The sequence below is a fragment of the Bufo gargarizans genome, chromosome 9 (genome assembly GCF_014858855.1).
Source record: "Bufo gargarizans isolate SCDJY-AF-19 chromosome 9, ASM1485885v1, whole genome shotgun sequence".
Taxonomy (NCBI): domain Eukaryota; kingdom Metazoa; phylum Chordata; class Amphibia; order Anura; family Bufonidae; genus Bufo; species Bufo gargarizans.
In genome coordinates, this window is record NC_058088.1 from 186084521 (window position 1) to 186098760 (window position 14240).

Sequence of the window (14240 nt, forward strand, 5' to 3'; positions counted from 1 at the left end):
CCCTGTGAGCTGCCAGGCTGAAGATAATCTAGCAGACCAATTGGAGAAATGAATGTAGAGATCTCTGGATCCATGTGAGGTGCAGGGCTGGTTCTAGCTTTGTCATTGTCATGGACTATATGAGGTCTGATTTTCATTTTTTTACATCAATCACGGCATAAATCCTTTAAGCCCTGTCCTTTTTGCTAAATTGGTGTAGAATTGAAAAAATGTACACATTCCCTAAATAATAATAAATTCCCTCCATGGTTTGCATATGTTTGATAGAACATTGAACCAAACAGAGAATCATATAATTTATTCTCATTCATCTGCTCACATCCAGGGTCTAATGAGTCCATCAACCTGACTGAGGAGAGAGGGACACACAGAGAAGATAGGAAAAGGCTTCACTATTCCTTTGACCGACCCCCCCCCCCCCCCCCCTCAAATTCGGGAGAGTAGATGTCTGACATGATTGCCCCCTGTAATAATGTAATAACTTGTTGGAGATGAGACGAGGAGATCACGCTGCTTATGAAGGAGGATGAGGACAATTTGAGCTGGTCCCAAAGAGGTCTCAGGGTCTACAACACTGACAGTCCTTGCATAGAGGACCTCTGTCTATAATAACGACATGGTCTCTGATCCGCACTTTCCAGACAATGGCCAGTCTAATGAATAACAGGGCGAAACTTCATTTCTGAAGACTTTAGGGAGTACATGGTGCCTCTGAAAGTGTTCCAGATGACCCCACCGGATTCTTTTGAGTGTTCACCCTTCAGGTATTCCCCATTCAGGTGGGAGCTACGGCAGGCTTCAAACCACCAGGCTCCTTTATAATATTCGGCACAGGGTGTCCACTCTTTTTTAGCCTTGTCGTTCTGCCTATCTTTGGTGGAGAAGGCTTCGTTCCTGTGTAATCCTAGTGAATCTCCTAAGGAAACCCAAAAGAAAGGAACAAAACAATTAAAACATGTTTTCCATGATATGCAATATTCTTTCCCTCCAGACTTCTTATTTAATCCGTAAATACTTTATATTTCTATATTTCTGGCATCTGTCCGCATGATCAACCCTGATAAACCAGGCACATTGCCTGGTAGAGTTGATCATGCTGAGTAAAACAATATGCTTCTTTTCTCTATAGGGTTAAAAGTTGCTAAAATATATGAATTGTTATATTTATGAAAATTACCTATTTGGGAGCACCAAGGGGCTGGCCATAGCACCAGGAGCACTGTTAGCGCAATGCCCCTGTGTTCTCTGTAGTCACTGCTGCCCTTTGATTGACAGAGGTGTCTAGCGCCAGCGGGGAAGCTTGGCGCTTGCGCAGTGTATCCCATAAGCAGCGCTCATCAGATCCAATGCGCAGGTGATGGGTCACTGAGCCTACTTCGGCTTTGCACAATGGATCTTCTGATGCTTATCAAGTTTAGGAAGCAGCACTGAGCCTCGGAGCCTGTGTAAGACATCCCTGTCAATCGAATGGGAGAGGGGGAGTACAGACAGCACAAGGGTGTTGCTCTAGTAGTGCTCCGAGCACTATGGCCAGCCTCTTGGTGCTCCAAATAGGTGATTTACATAAATCTAAAAATGAATATATCTTGGCAACTTTTAACCCTATTGAGAATTTTTTTTCTTAGTATGATCAACCCTACCAGGCAATGTGCCTGGTTTATTAGGGTTGATCATGCTGATAGATGCCCTTTTTTTCCATGTTTTTTGCGTTGTGACTATGGTAGATAATACTAAGATGTCAGATAGATGAGCATCAGATCCTCTTACCTGCAGTTCCTTTAATGAAACCACTAAAGTTCAGCCTGTAGAAGTCTTCTTCTCCGTTAATACTGAAGTCTTTGTATGTGGCGTAGGTTCGATTATTTTCAAAATCTTCTAAATCCACACGGAGCTGAAATTCACCTATAAGACGAAATATCAGATAGGGATGGGGTTCGTCAAGAGTCTGCATTTTGGGGGATTTGCCACCCAGATTTATCTGTAGAAGACTTATTATTCTGCTATGAGTTGCTAGGGTTGTGGATAGCTATGGTTTCTCTACCAACCAGATCGTCTGACATATCTCAGCTTGGCAGCACAAATGGGGCGAAGGCAGCAACAAACCCATGTTATCCCCTAGATCAGTGTAAGTTCGAGAAGCCACCAACATCATCATCATCGGGGACATTTATTAGGCTAAGAATATCTGTGATCCATGGAGACAATAATGACACCACCACTGATACCACAACCAGGACTTGATCATTACCTTTGGATGTAAGTCGGTGAATATTCTCGTTGCCCAACCAGAATTCACTCAGTTGACTGCCAAATCCTCTTCTGTAGGTCTCCCAGTCTTGGTAAAAGTCTACCGAACCGTCCACACGTCTCTGAAACACCTGGAAGGAAAGGTGGATTTACTGGTCTTAGGGTACAGAAGCATTTTTTGATTCTGGCAGGCAGTTTCGGGATTGGAACTGCCTGACGAATCCTGCAAGCCGTGTACAAACGGATATTTTTTTTTTTTCCGGAACCGTTAGACAGATCCGGTGAAATACCTATCTCATTCGGTATCATTCGGAATAACTGATCCGGTATTTACATTTTTGTAAAGATCAAAAGTCCGGCACATGCACAGACCGGAAAACCGGATGCAGCAATTTCCGGGAACACTTGGTATTGGATCCGTATCTTACATGAGACTGTATGTTAGAGGGGCTGAAAGCAGGGGGAGTGATGTATTTTACATGGTACTGTTTGCAAGAAGGGCTAAAGGCAGGGGGAGTGATGTATCTTACATGGGACTGTATGCTGGAGGGGCTAAAGGCAGGCGGCAAAGAGAGGGAGTGTGATATTATTTACATGGGACTGTATGCTGGATGGGCTGAAGGCAGGGGAAGTTTTGTATTTTACATGGGACTGTATGCTGGAGGGGCTGAAGGCAGGGGAAGTTTTGTATTTTACATGGGACTGTATGCTAGAGTGGCTGAAGGCAGGGGAAGTTTTGTATTTTACATGGGACTGTATGTTGGAGGAGCTGAAGGCAGGGAAGTTAAATGTCTTACATGGGACTGTATGCTGGAGGTGCCCATCTCATACCACTAAGCTGGACAGGGCTCACAGAGCTCTCCGACCCAAAGGATCCACCCCCCAACCCAGGGACATTATTTTCTGCGTTCACAACTTCACCCGGAAAGAGGCGATCATGATAAAAGCCAGGGACTCGCTAAGGTCCAGCTTTTCCAGGACTTGTCGTGGATTACGCTGCAGAAACGTCTCCACCTTCGCCCTCTGCTGGATACCCTGAGGGACCATCAGATCCTGTACCGCTGGGGGTTCCCCTTTTCCCTGAACGCCCGGATAAATGGCCACACTGTGGCTTTACGCTCCTACGCTGACCTCGGCCCATTCTGTGCCGCGCTGGACTTTCCAGTACCTGACCTCTCTGATTGGGAGAATGCAATGACATCCCTGCCCACCCCACTTGCTTGGCAGGCGACGGGAGGCCACAAAAGACATTGACTGCCCTCGCCTAAAGTGAGGACTGCTGACCCTGGAGGAGCGTCCCTTTCACCTAGACTGGCGTTCCCTAAACCCGGAGGAACAACTTCCCATCGCTGATGGACTTGTTGGCATGACTGGATGTTCTCTTTTTTGTCTCTTTTTGGGGACTTCGCAGTTTTTTGCCCACTCAAGGCCTCGGACGATATGATGGTGGTGTACTCGCCGCCTGTTGGTCACAATTGTTTTTCCTTTTTCTGTTCCTGACCTATTGGTTTTGCTCAGGTTCTCTTCTTCCCCCCTCTCGGGACGTGACTGGTTCGGTCCCCAGACATTGGGGCTCAGTGAGTCCGCCTTGCTGGCTATTGGTCCGGCGGGGTCGGTCGCCTCTCAGACAGTTTCTTTTTAGTCTGTTTATTCTACAGATATAGTTTACTGTTTGTTTCTGTGAAGTCTTGTGATGTCAGTGTTTTCCCCCACTCCCTATCGTTTCAAATCCTCCCCCTCCCATCCCCCTCCTCCGTGTCTTTCCCTTGCTCCCACTCTTTCCTACCCCACAGAGAGCAGTCTGGAGTGGTCACCTCCCTGGAGTGGTCACCTCCCGCGCTTCTGCTACTACCTTCATAGCTGGTAAGACTCTTTGCTACTCACACTACCTCAATGGTTAGGTGTGTCACCTTCAACGTCAAAGGACTGGGCTCTAATGCCAAGAGGCGTTTGGTGCTTCGGGAGCTCCGCAACCTACGAGCAGATGTGGTCTTTCTTCAGGAGACCCACTTCGACCAGACAAGATCCTTTAGCTTTGCCAAGCACTACTACCCACACGCCTTCTTAGCTACTCATAGTCGTCGAAAGGCAGGTGTTGCCATATTGTTGTCAACCTCCTGTCCCATTTCAGTATCCTCCTCCCACATAGACCATGCTGGCTGCTATGTCATTCTGGACAGGTAAAATGTTTACCTTCTATTCCCCCCCCCCTTCCCCCATAAACTGCACACCCGGATAGATTACTTTTTTGGCAATGCTCTGACTCTGAAGATGATGTGTGATGTTGCCATTGGACTTATCTCCTGGTCAGATCACGCCCCCGTCACCCTCACTCTTTCTTCTCAACCTGTACCACAACGCACTTGTCGTTGGCTCTTAAACGACTCTCTACTGAAATCACCGTTCACCCGCGTGGACGTTGGGGGATACATCCACACATTCTTTAGCGAAAACATTGGCTCGGTTTCATCCCGGGCTGTGCTCTGGGAAGCCCATAAGGTGGTAGTTCGGGGCCAATGTATTGCATTGGCCTCGCGACTTTAAAAAAATAGAACACTCCGCGTTCGGGACCTCACTGCACAAATTACACAAATCCCGACTAAGCCATAAGCCGAGTCTTTCCCTTCTCCGGGAGCTTGTGGAGGCCCGCGCGAAACTAAAAGATGCCTCCATGCATACTGTGGAATGCATTCTGCTTTACTCCAAGCAGCTATATTACAAAAAAGGAAATAAAGCCCATACTATCTTGGCCCGTCAACTACGGGATGCTGCCTCCAAACGTGCTCCTCAGGCGGTGAAAGACACAGCTGGCTGTCCCCAATACCACCCTGACGCGATTGCTCAATGCTTTCGTGATTATTACTCTAAATTGTATAATCTTGCCAATAAACACTCGCACCCACCCCCTTTACCCCGCATATGGAAATACTTATCCTCTTGTAAATTGCCCAAGCTCTCTCCGGTGGCGGCGCCTCTCTGAACAGCCCCATATCAGCCGAGGAACTAAGGAACGTGATTAAAGCTCTCCGCCTAGGCAAATCCCCGGGACCTGACAGGTTTACAGACCTACAAAACGTTTCAATCAGAACTCTCCCCCCACCTCGTGGCCTTACTCAATCCTGCCGTCCATCCTGTCATCCCATATTGTAGTCATCCACAAGATGGGTAATAACCCTCAGGACTGCGCTAACTATAGACCAATCGCCCTTCTTAACGCAGACCTTAAAATTTTCATTCGTATTCTCACTGCTCACCTGAATGTGTGGCTAACCAACCTGGTCCATAAGGACCAGGTGTAGTTTATCCCCTATCGACAAGGCGGAGATAACACTCGCCGGGTTGTTAACCTGATTGATGTGGCGACGTGTACCTGGACCCCCACAGTTATTTTGAGCCTTGACGCAGAAAAGGCCTTTGACTGGCTCGACTGGTCTTTCTTATTTGAAACCCTCGAACCTTCGGTATCGCGGGACCCTTTCTACAAGCCATCCTCAGCCTCTACTCTGCCCCTTCGGCGCTTATCAAGTTGCCCTTCAGCTCCTCCACTCCATTCAATATCTCTTATGGTACACGTCAGGGCTGCCCGCTCTCACCACTTATTTTTGCGTTGTGTATAGAACCCCTTGCAGCACCCATGCGACTGAACCCCGACATTCAGGGACTCAAAATACGGGACAGGGAATTTAAGATTTCCCTTTACACGGACCATGTCCTCCTCACCCTCACCAATCCCCACATTACACTAATAAACCTACAAAAGGCCTTATCTCACTACGGCGACCTTTCGGGATACAAAGTCAATGCTTCTAAAACGCCCTACCTGTCCTTATACCCGCCCGTGATCTAACATTGCTCCAGAGCAATTTCTCTTATTGATGGTCGGATACCACGCTGAAGTATCTAGTATTACCCCTACGTATGCCTCACTGTGCTCCAGTAACTTCCCTCCCCTCTTTCATGAACTTAAGTCCCTCCTCAAAGAATGGAAACCCTTATACATATCATTGCTAGGCCGCATAGCAGCAGTAAAGATGTTCCTCCCAAAATTGCTTTATTACTTTGAGACTCTCCCAGTAAGATTCCCTATTTCAGAACTACGCCTCCTCCAACAGGCGATTCTCGACTTCATATGGCAAGGTAAACGTCACCGCATCCCCCGCAAGGTTATGCTCACGGCCACAGATCGAGGCGGCATGTAGGTCCTTAGTATCATGCACTATTACTGGGCTTCTCATCTGCGTGTCGTTCCTTTTTGGGCGTCCAAACAGGCATACACCAAATGGGTAGAAATCGAAAAACTCTGGATTGCCCCGGTTCATTCAAACACCCTGCTATGGCAGCGGCCAACAATATGGCTACCCTGGGATACATACCTGGCATCCCCCTAATGGTCTCCCCTCCTATCCTACCATCCCTGCTCTTATGTCCCCCTTACCTGTTCCTTTCCTTTTGGTGTCTTGTCAGTTGTCTTATCCCTAGTCCTGAGTTTTATGTGCCACATCTTTGGATATGATTATGGGACATGTACTACTACACGCAATGTTTTTTGTACATGTTCCCACTTTGATGGTTTGCCAAATGACTCTGTATGAGCTATGTCGTACCATTTCATGTTTTTCCCCTTTTTCCTTTCTGTATTATTAAAAATCTGCAAGCTATGAGCTAATAAAAATCTACAGTATAAAAAAATGAAACAATCAATAAAGTCGCCTGAAGCTGCAGTCCTTATTGTAAACTTACTATCCATCCTCCTCCATCCGTAGCCATGTCACATAGCACCTTCAGAGGCGGCATGCCGTCTGGGTATATTGTGTACCAGCCATTGAGCACCATGCCTTTATCCCTCAGCTCCTTGCAGTTCTTTGCAGCTGCAAAATACATGAACAAAAATATGCACATATTGAATATTTAGATCTTTATGCCTTATATTTATAGAGCACCATGGGGGACAAAGGATAAAAGGAAACAATATGAATACTATTGATACTATATGGAGAATAAATAGTATATTATACTCCAGAGCTGCACTCACTATTCTGCTGGTGCAGTCACTGTGTACATACATTACTTATCCTGTACTGATCCTCAGTTACATCCTGTATTATACTCCAGAGCTGCACTCACTATTCTGCTGGTGCAGTCACTGTGTACATACATTACTTATCCTGTACTGATCCTGAGTTACATCCTGTATTATACTCCAGAGCTGCACTCACTATTGTGCTGGTGCAGTCACTGTGTACATACATTACTTATCCTGTACTGATCCTCAGTTACATCCTGTATTATACCCCAGAGCTGCACTCACTATTGTGCTGGTGCAGTCACTGTGTACATACATTACTTATCCTGTACTGATCCCGAATTACATCCTGTATTATACTCCAGAGCTGCACTCCCTATTCTGCTGGTGGAGTCACTGTGTACATACATTACTTATCCTGTACTGATCCCGAGTTACATCCTGTATTATACTCCAGAGCTGCACTCACTATTCTGCTGGTGGAGTCACTGTGTACATACATTACTTATCCTGTACTGATCCTGAGTTACATCCTGTATTATACTCCAGAGCTGCACTCACTATTCTGCTGGTGCAGTCACTGTGTACATACATTACTTATCCTGTACTGATCCTTAGTTACATCCTGTATTATACTCCAGAGCTGCACTCACTATTCTGCTGGTGCAGTCACTGTGTACATACATTACTTATCCTGTACTGATCTTGAGTTACATCCTGTATTATACTCCAGAGCTGCACTCACTATTCTGCTGGTGCAGTCACTGTGTACATACATTACTTATCCTGTACTGATCCTGAGTTACATCCTGTATTATACTCCAGAGCTGCACTCACTATTCTGCTGGTGCAGTCACTGTGTACATACATTACTTATCCTGTACTGATCCTGAGTTACATCCTGTATTATACTCCAGAGCTGCACTCACTATTCTGCTGGTGCAGTCCCTGTGTACATACATCACATTACTTATCCTGTACTGATCCTGAGTTACATACTGTATTATACTCCAGAGCTGCACTCACTATTCTGCTGGTGCAGTCACTGTGTACATACATTACTTATCCTGTACTGATCCTGTGTTACATCCTGTATTATACTCCAGAGCTGCACTCACTATTCTGCTGGTGCAGTCACTGTGTACTTACATTACTTATCCTGTACTGATGCTGAGTTACATCCTGTATTATACTCCAGAGCTGCACTCACTATTCTGCTGGTGCAGTCACTGTGTACATATATTACTTATCCTGTACTGATCCTGAGTTACATCCTGTAATATACTCCAGAGCTGCACTCACTATTCTGCTGGTGCAGTCACTGTGTACATACATTACTTACCCTGTACTGATCCTGAGTTACAGCCTGTATTATACTCCAGAGCTGAAGACACTGAATAATCAGGGAATGCTTGGAGATTTCAGCTCTGGTGAATGCAGCTCTGGATCAGTACAAGATTATTAATATAATGTGGATATTTCCATGTCACCTGCAGTGGAGGATCATTTCCAGAGCAGAGAAGGTCACCATTCTGTGTGCAGCTATTGTCTATAACGTCCCCTGATCAGGCTGCTGATACCAATATGTCCTCTTACCGGATGTAATGACCTTCTCTTACCTCCATACACTGGACTGTATGGGACGCCTTTTTCTCCTTTGCTTCCTAAAGAACCACAAGAAGAAGTCCATTTCTTAGCTCTACAGACAAGAGGGAGTCAGGAGAGATACATATTTCTTGTATCGCAACCTTACCTTTTTCTCCAGTTGGTCCCAATTTCCCCATTGGCCCAGGATCTCCCTTGTCACCTTGATTCAAAGGGAACGTATTAGAAAAAATATTGACTGTAAGAAAAACATGTTATATGTATTTTTTTAAATGTTTTTTAAAGGAAAAAACAAAGCTCCCTTGGCTAATGGGATAGAAGATCCAATATGAGGTAGAACAATCATAAACACAGATGTGGACTGGTCCCGTTTTAGAAGCATATCTCCACTTTCATATTTCTCCATAACTCAGTCCTAAAAGTAGATAAAGATACCCAAATCAAAGAAATAAGTTAAAAGTAATCAACTTGGTCATTTATTTATTGAGTAAAATGGTTCAATATCACATGTCTGCGAGTGGCAAAAGTATGTGAACCTTTAGAATTAGCAGATAATTTGAAGTTGAAATGTTGAATGTATCTTTAAGCAAACAAAGGAGATTTCTATGGATCTCAGAAGAAGAGGTATTGATGCTCATCAGGCTGGAAAAAGTTACAAAACCATCTGTAAAGAGTTTGGATTCCACCAATCCACTGTCAGACAGATTGTGTACAAGTGGAGGAAATTCAAGACTATTATTACCCTCCCCAGAAGTGGTCGCCCCACAAAGGACACAACTGCTGCTCTTCAAAAAGAACATTGATCTGCAATTTGCTGAAGATCACGTGAACAAGCCAGAAGGCTAAAGGAACAACGTTTTATGGATGGATGAGACCAAAATAGAACTTTCTGGTTTCGATCGGGAACATTATGTCTGGAGAACAAAAAAAAAAACAGCATTCCAGCATAAAAACCTCACCTCATCTGTGAAACATGATGGTGGTAATATCATGGTTTGGGCCTGTTTTGCTGCATCTGGGTCAGGACAGCTTGCCATCGTAGATGAAACAATGAATTCCAAATTATACTGGGAAGGTCTAAAAGAAAATGTTAGGGCAGCTGTCCATGAGCTAAATCTCAAGAGAGCATGGGCCATGCAGCAAGATGACAACCCTAAGCATACAAGTTCTACCAAAGAAAGGTTAACCCTCTCTGGACTTCTGCCATACATGTACGGCGGAAGTTGGATCTTAAGTCATGGCACCTGCCCAGAAACTGAGTGGACACCATAGCTGCTGGGTTTCTGTTGCATTAAACAGCAGACGTCCAGAGCTAATGTCTGTGATCAGCAATAATGCCAATCACAGACATTTAAACTCTCAGATGCTGTGGTCAATTGTGAGAAGTTTTTTTTCCTGGGAGTACTGCCCTCCTGGGCCCAAACAGACATCGAGGGAACCCCTTCTTCGCTGTGGTAGCCTCGAGCCATCTGGAGGTTCTTACGCAGGCAGGGCTCCATAGGAACATAATGAAACTTATATAGCCTGCAGTGGTAAATAATTGCAATCTATGGGATAAGCAATCTAATCATCACATATTCAAGTCACCTAGGGGGACTTAATGTAAGTAGGGGGACTTAATCTATGGGATAAGCAATCTAATGATCACATGTTCAAGTCACCTAGGGGGACTTAATGTAAATATTCAAATGAGCAATACAAAAAATAAAGATAGTGTGCACCACTACATCCTAAAATACCTACATCATTAAAATATAAATGCATTTATCACATACTGTAAATAGCTTAGGGGAAAACAAAATGATAATGTCTGATTTTTTGTCCCTTCACCTCTCCCCCCCCCCCCCCAAAAAATAATGAATAAGGTGATCAAAAAGTCATACACACTCCAAAATGGTATAAAACATACTACCGATCACCCCACTAAAAATGAGACCTCACAGCTACGTAGACATAACTATACAAAAAAAAGTTATGGTGGTCAGAATATGACCCTGCGAAGATTTTTTTTATCAGTATTGAACGCAAGAAAACCTGCATAAATTCGGTATCATTGTAATCATCCTGACCCGGAAAATGGAGGTAACAAGTCCGTTTTACCACACAGAGAACTCCTTAAAAATTAAACCCATAAATCTGCAGTGGAATTGTCTTATTTTTTTCCACCCCATTTGAAACTCATCGTATGCAATATTAAATACAGCCTTTAGAAAGTACAATTTGGCCAGCAAAAAACAAGCCTTTACATCTCTGTCAACGGAAAATTAAAAAAGTTATGGCTCCGGGAAAACGGAGTAAAAAATGAAAATGCAAAAACAGAAAATCGCAAGGTCTTGAGGAGGTTAAAGAAGAATAAAGTTAAAGTTTTGGAAAGGTTGAGTCAAAGTCCTGATCTTAAACCAATAGAAATGTGAAAGGACCAGAAGCGAGCAGTTTATGGGAGGGAACCCACCATTTTGTGACATAGAGCAACATTTTTTATTTTGTCGCACAAAATGCACTGTGAACTAATTGCACCCCATGCAGAATGGGCTACAGTTCCTCCAAACCGAAGTGCAGGACTAATCAACAGGTGCCAGAAATGTTTAGGTACAATTATTGCTGCACAAGGGGGCCACACCGGATATAGAAAGCGAAGGTTCACATACTTTTTCCACTCACAGACATGTCATATTGGATCATTTTTCCTTCATAAATAAATGATCAAATCGAATATTGTTCAGACGTGTGGTGACCTTGATCTAGTTTTAGCACTTGTGTGAAAAGCTGATGTAGTTTTAGGTCACATTTGTATTGTAATGTGTTGTCTGTATAAATCCTTTTGTGTTATACTTGCTGTTACCACTAGATGGCTCTGTGGTAGCAGAAATCTGGAGTAGGATATGCAAGGAGCTGGTAACAGGAAGAAGAAGAGAGCGTGGCTGAAGCCACATGGAGTGCCAGCGCACAGCACCACAATGGCACCTGTCACTATACTGCATTAGTTAGTTTTTTTTTACAGGGTTGCTTATTTAGTCTATTTACCTTTCTGTCCCTGAGGTCCTGGAGGTCCCTGCAGTCCTGGATATCCTGGGATCCCTGGGCATCCCTGTAGAAGAGTCAATTTATCTGATTCCCCAACACCCATCAGTTTCACATCTGTTTGGAGGTAAAAAGCAAGGATTGTCAAATTTTCTACTACTGAACGGTTGTCTGGTCCACAAAATCCAATTTCAAATGTTTTATCGAGGAACTGGGCGATGCATCAAGATCCTCATTGTTAGCCAGAACAGAGGAGGAGAGGGGGGGGGGGGGTGACTACTCGTGTCTGGTTCTCTGGAGGACCCGGCACAATTGTACAGGGTGGGCCATTTATATGGATACACTTTAATAAAATGGGAATGGTTGGTGATATTAACTTCCTGTTTGTGGCACATTAGTATATGTGAAGGGGGAAACTTTTGAAGATGGGTGGTGACCATGGCGGCCATTTTGAAGTCGGCCATTTTGAATCCAACGTTTGTTTTTTCAATAGGAAGAGGGTCATGTGACACATCAACCTTATTGGGAATTTCACAAGAAAAACAATGGTGTGCTTGGTTTTAACGTAACTTTATTCTTTCATGAGCTATTTACAAGTTTCTGATCACTTATACGGATACTTCCAGTATCCGTAGTTTCAGGTGCTGCACAGCATATGCTGTGAAGATACGAGATGTGCAGCACCTGAAACTACGGATACTGGAAGTATCCGTATAAGTGATCAGAAACTTGTAAATAGCTCATGAAAGAATAAAGTTACGTTAAAACCAAGCACACCATTGTTTTTCTTGTGAAATTCCCAATAGGTTTGATGTGTCACATGACCCTCTTCCTATTGAAAAAACAAAAGTTGGATTCAAAATGGCCGCCATGGTCACCACCCATCTTGAAAAGTTTCCCCCCTCACATATACTAATGTGCCACAAACAGGAAGTTAATATCACCAACCATTCCCATTTTATTAAGGTGTATCCATATAAATGGCCCACCCTGTACATTACACGGACAGGTCATGGATGTCAATGAGGTTCGTGAAAATTAAAATTTGCGCAACTTTTCTTTATACTGGGCGCTGAGACTTAGTTCTGTAGGAATGGACAATTCCTTTAAGGAAATACATGTATTCACCTGCAATGATGCAATGAGGTGTAATACATAACCGGCCACTGACATTTTGAATGCAAGCTCTTCTGTCTAGGACACTGCACTTGAAAGCCTCATGCCTGCAGTGATAGTTCTAACACGTCACCAGTCACTGATAATTTGACTGTAAGCTCTTTTGTCCAGAACACAGCACAGAACAGCTTCCTGAGGCAGCTACAGTCCATAGAAATACATGGAGCCTGATATAGACACCACCTTCTCATCCTGTGACTGCTACGTCGATAGGAAAGACGTGAAGTGTTAAGGAGATCCTGAAGGTGTCACACATGGGTCACATCTGGGACATGTTTGTCACCAGTAAGGACTGTCACTTACCTGGACAGGTGTCTTTTGCTTGGCTGCAGAGTAAGGTTGTACCAAGGAGGAGGCCCAGTATGTTCTGTCTGGAGAGGATCATGTCTTCTTCTCTGATCGCTGTTTTTACCTTTTGATATAGCAGAGTTTATAACGTTCTCTCTGTCCCTGTGCACTGGATATACTGGCATTTAGTTACAGGAAACCCAAGGTAATTAGGCCAACGACCCCTATTGATTTGTAGACAGATATTAAGTGTTATGTGGCTCTGTGCCACTCACACGGCCATCCAGAATTCTCTCCATGTTGCAACCTCCATCATCCTGCCTAGTGTGCTCTTAGAGCGTGCGCGCACTCCCGTCCTTCCTTTTAAAGGGCCAGTGCACATGCTTACTAAATAATCCCCAAACGATGGCTGAGGGTCCCCTGGGTCCCTCCCCAGACAGAGGTTGCCTCAGCTTTAGATTCCCTAGTGATCAGCACAGGCACTGCTGAGAAGTCTAGTGCCTCTGTAATTTATGTGCGTTTATCCTGCGTTATCTCCTGCCCGTGTTCTTGTGTGCTCCTAGCCTGCTCCGGCTCTGCCTGTGTACTTCTGCACTCTCAAGTCAAGTATGAGTTCTGTTTGTGTTTTAGTTAACATAGTCCGCCTGCATTGTCTGTGTTTCTGACAAACACCCAGCCTGCCCTGCTACCTCGCCACTGTCTGCATTCATCTCCACTTTGAGTTTGCCTCCTGGACCAGCATTAATGTCTAATTCAGTGTTCAGACTATACCTGCGGTGCTGGTGCTTTATAGTTATCCTGAGCACCTGGTGCTTACACCGGGGTCCCTGACTTTAGTGGGTCATCTGCAAACTACACCAAGACTATCACAGGAGGTAGC

At 44.5% G+C, this 14240-nt stretch overlaps 1 protein-coding gene across 1 annotated transcript; it reads right to left on the minus strand.

Moving 5' to 3' along the window:
- Positions 1-283: 283 nt before the first annotated feature.
- On the minus strand, positions 284-13668 carry LOC122946681 (ficolin-1-B-like). The gene is made up of 8 exons (XM_044306443.1): positions 13376-13668; positions 11900-12013; positions 9024-9077; positions 8890-8934; positions 6988-7115; positions 2249-2378; positions 1768-1902; positions 284-916 (listed from the first exon to the last, which is right to left on the minus strand). Exons 1-8 carry the CDS (start codon positions 13455-13457, stop codon positions 654-656), a joined length of 951 nt encoding a protein of 316 aa, XP_044162378.1. The 5' UTR covers positions 13458-13668; the 3' UTR covers positions 284-653.
- Positions 13669-14240: the final 572 nt, after the last annotated feature.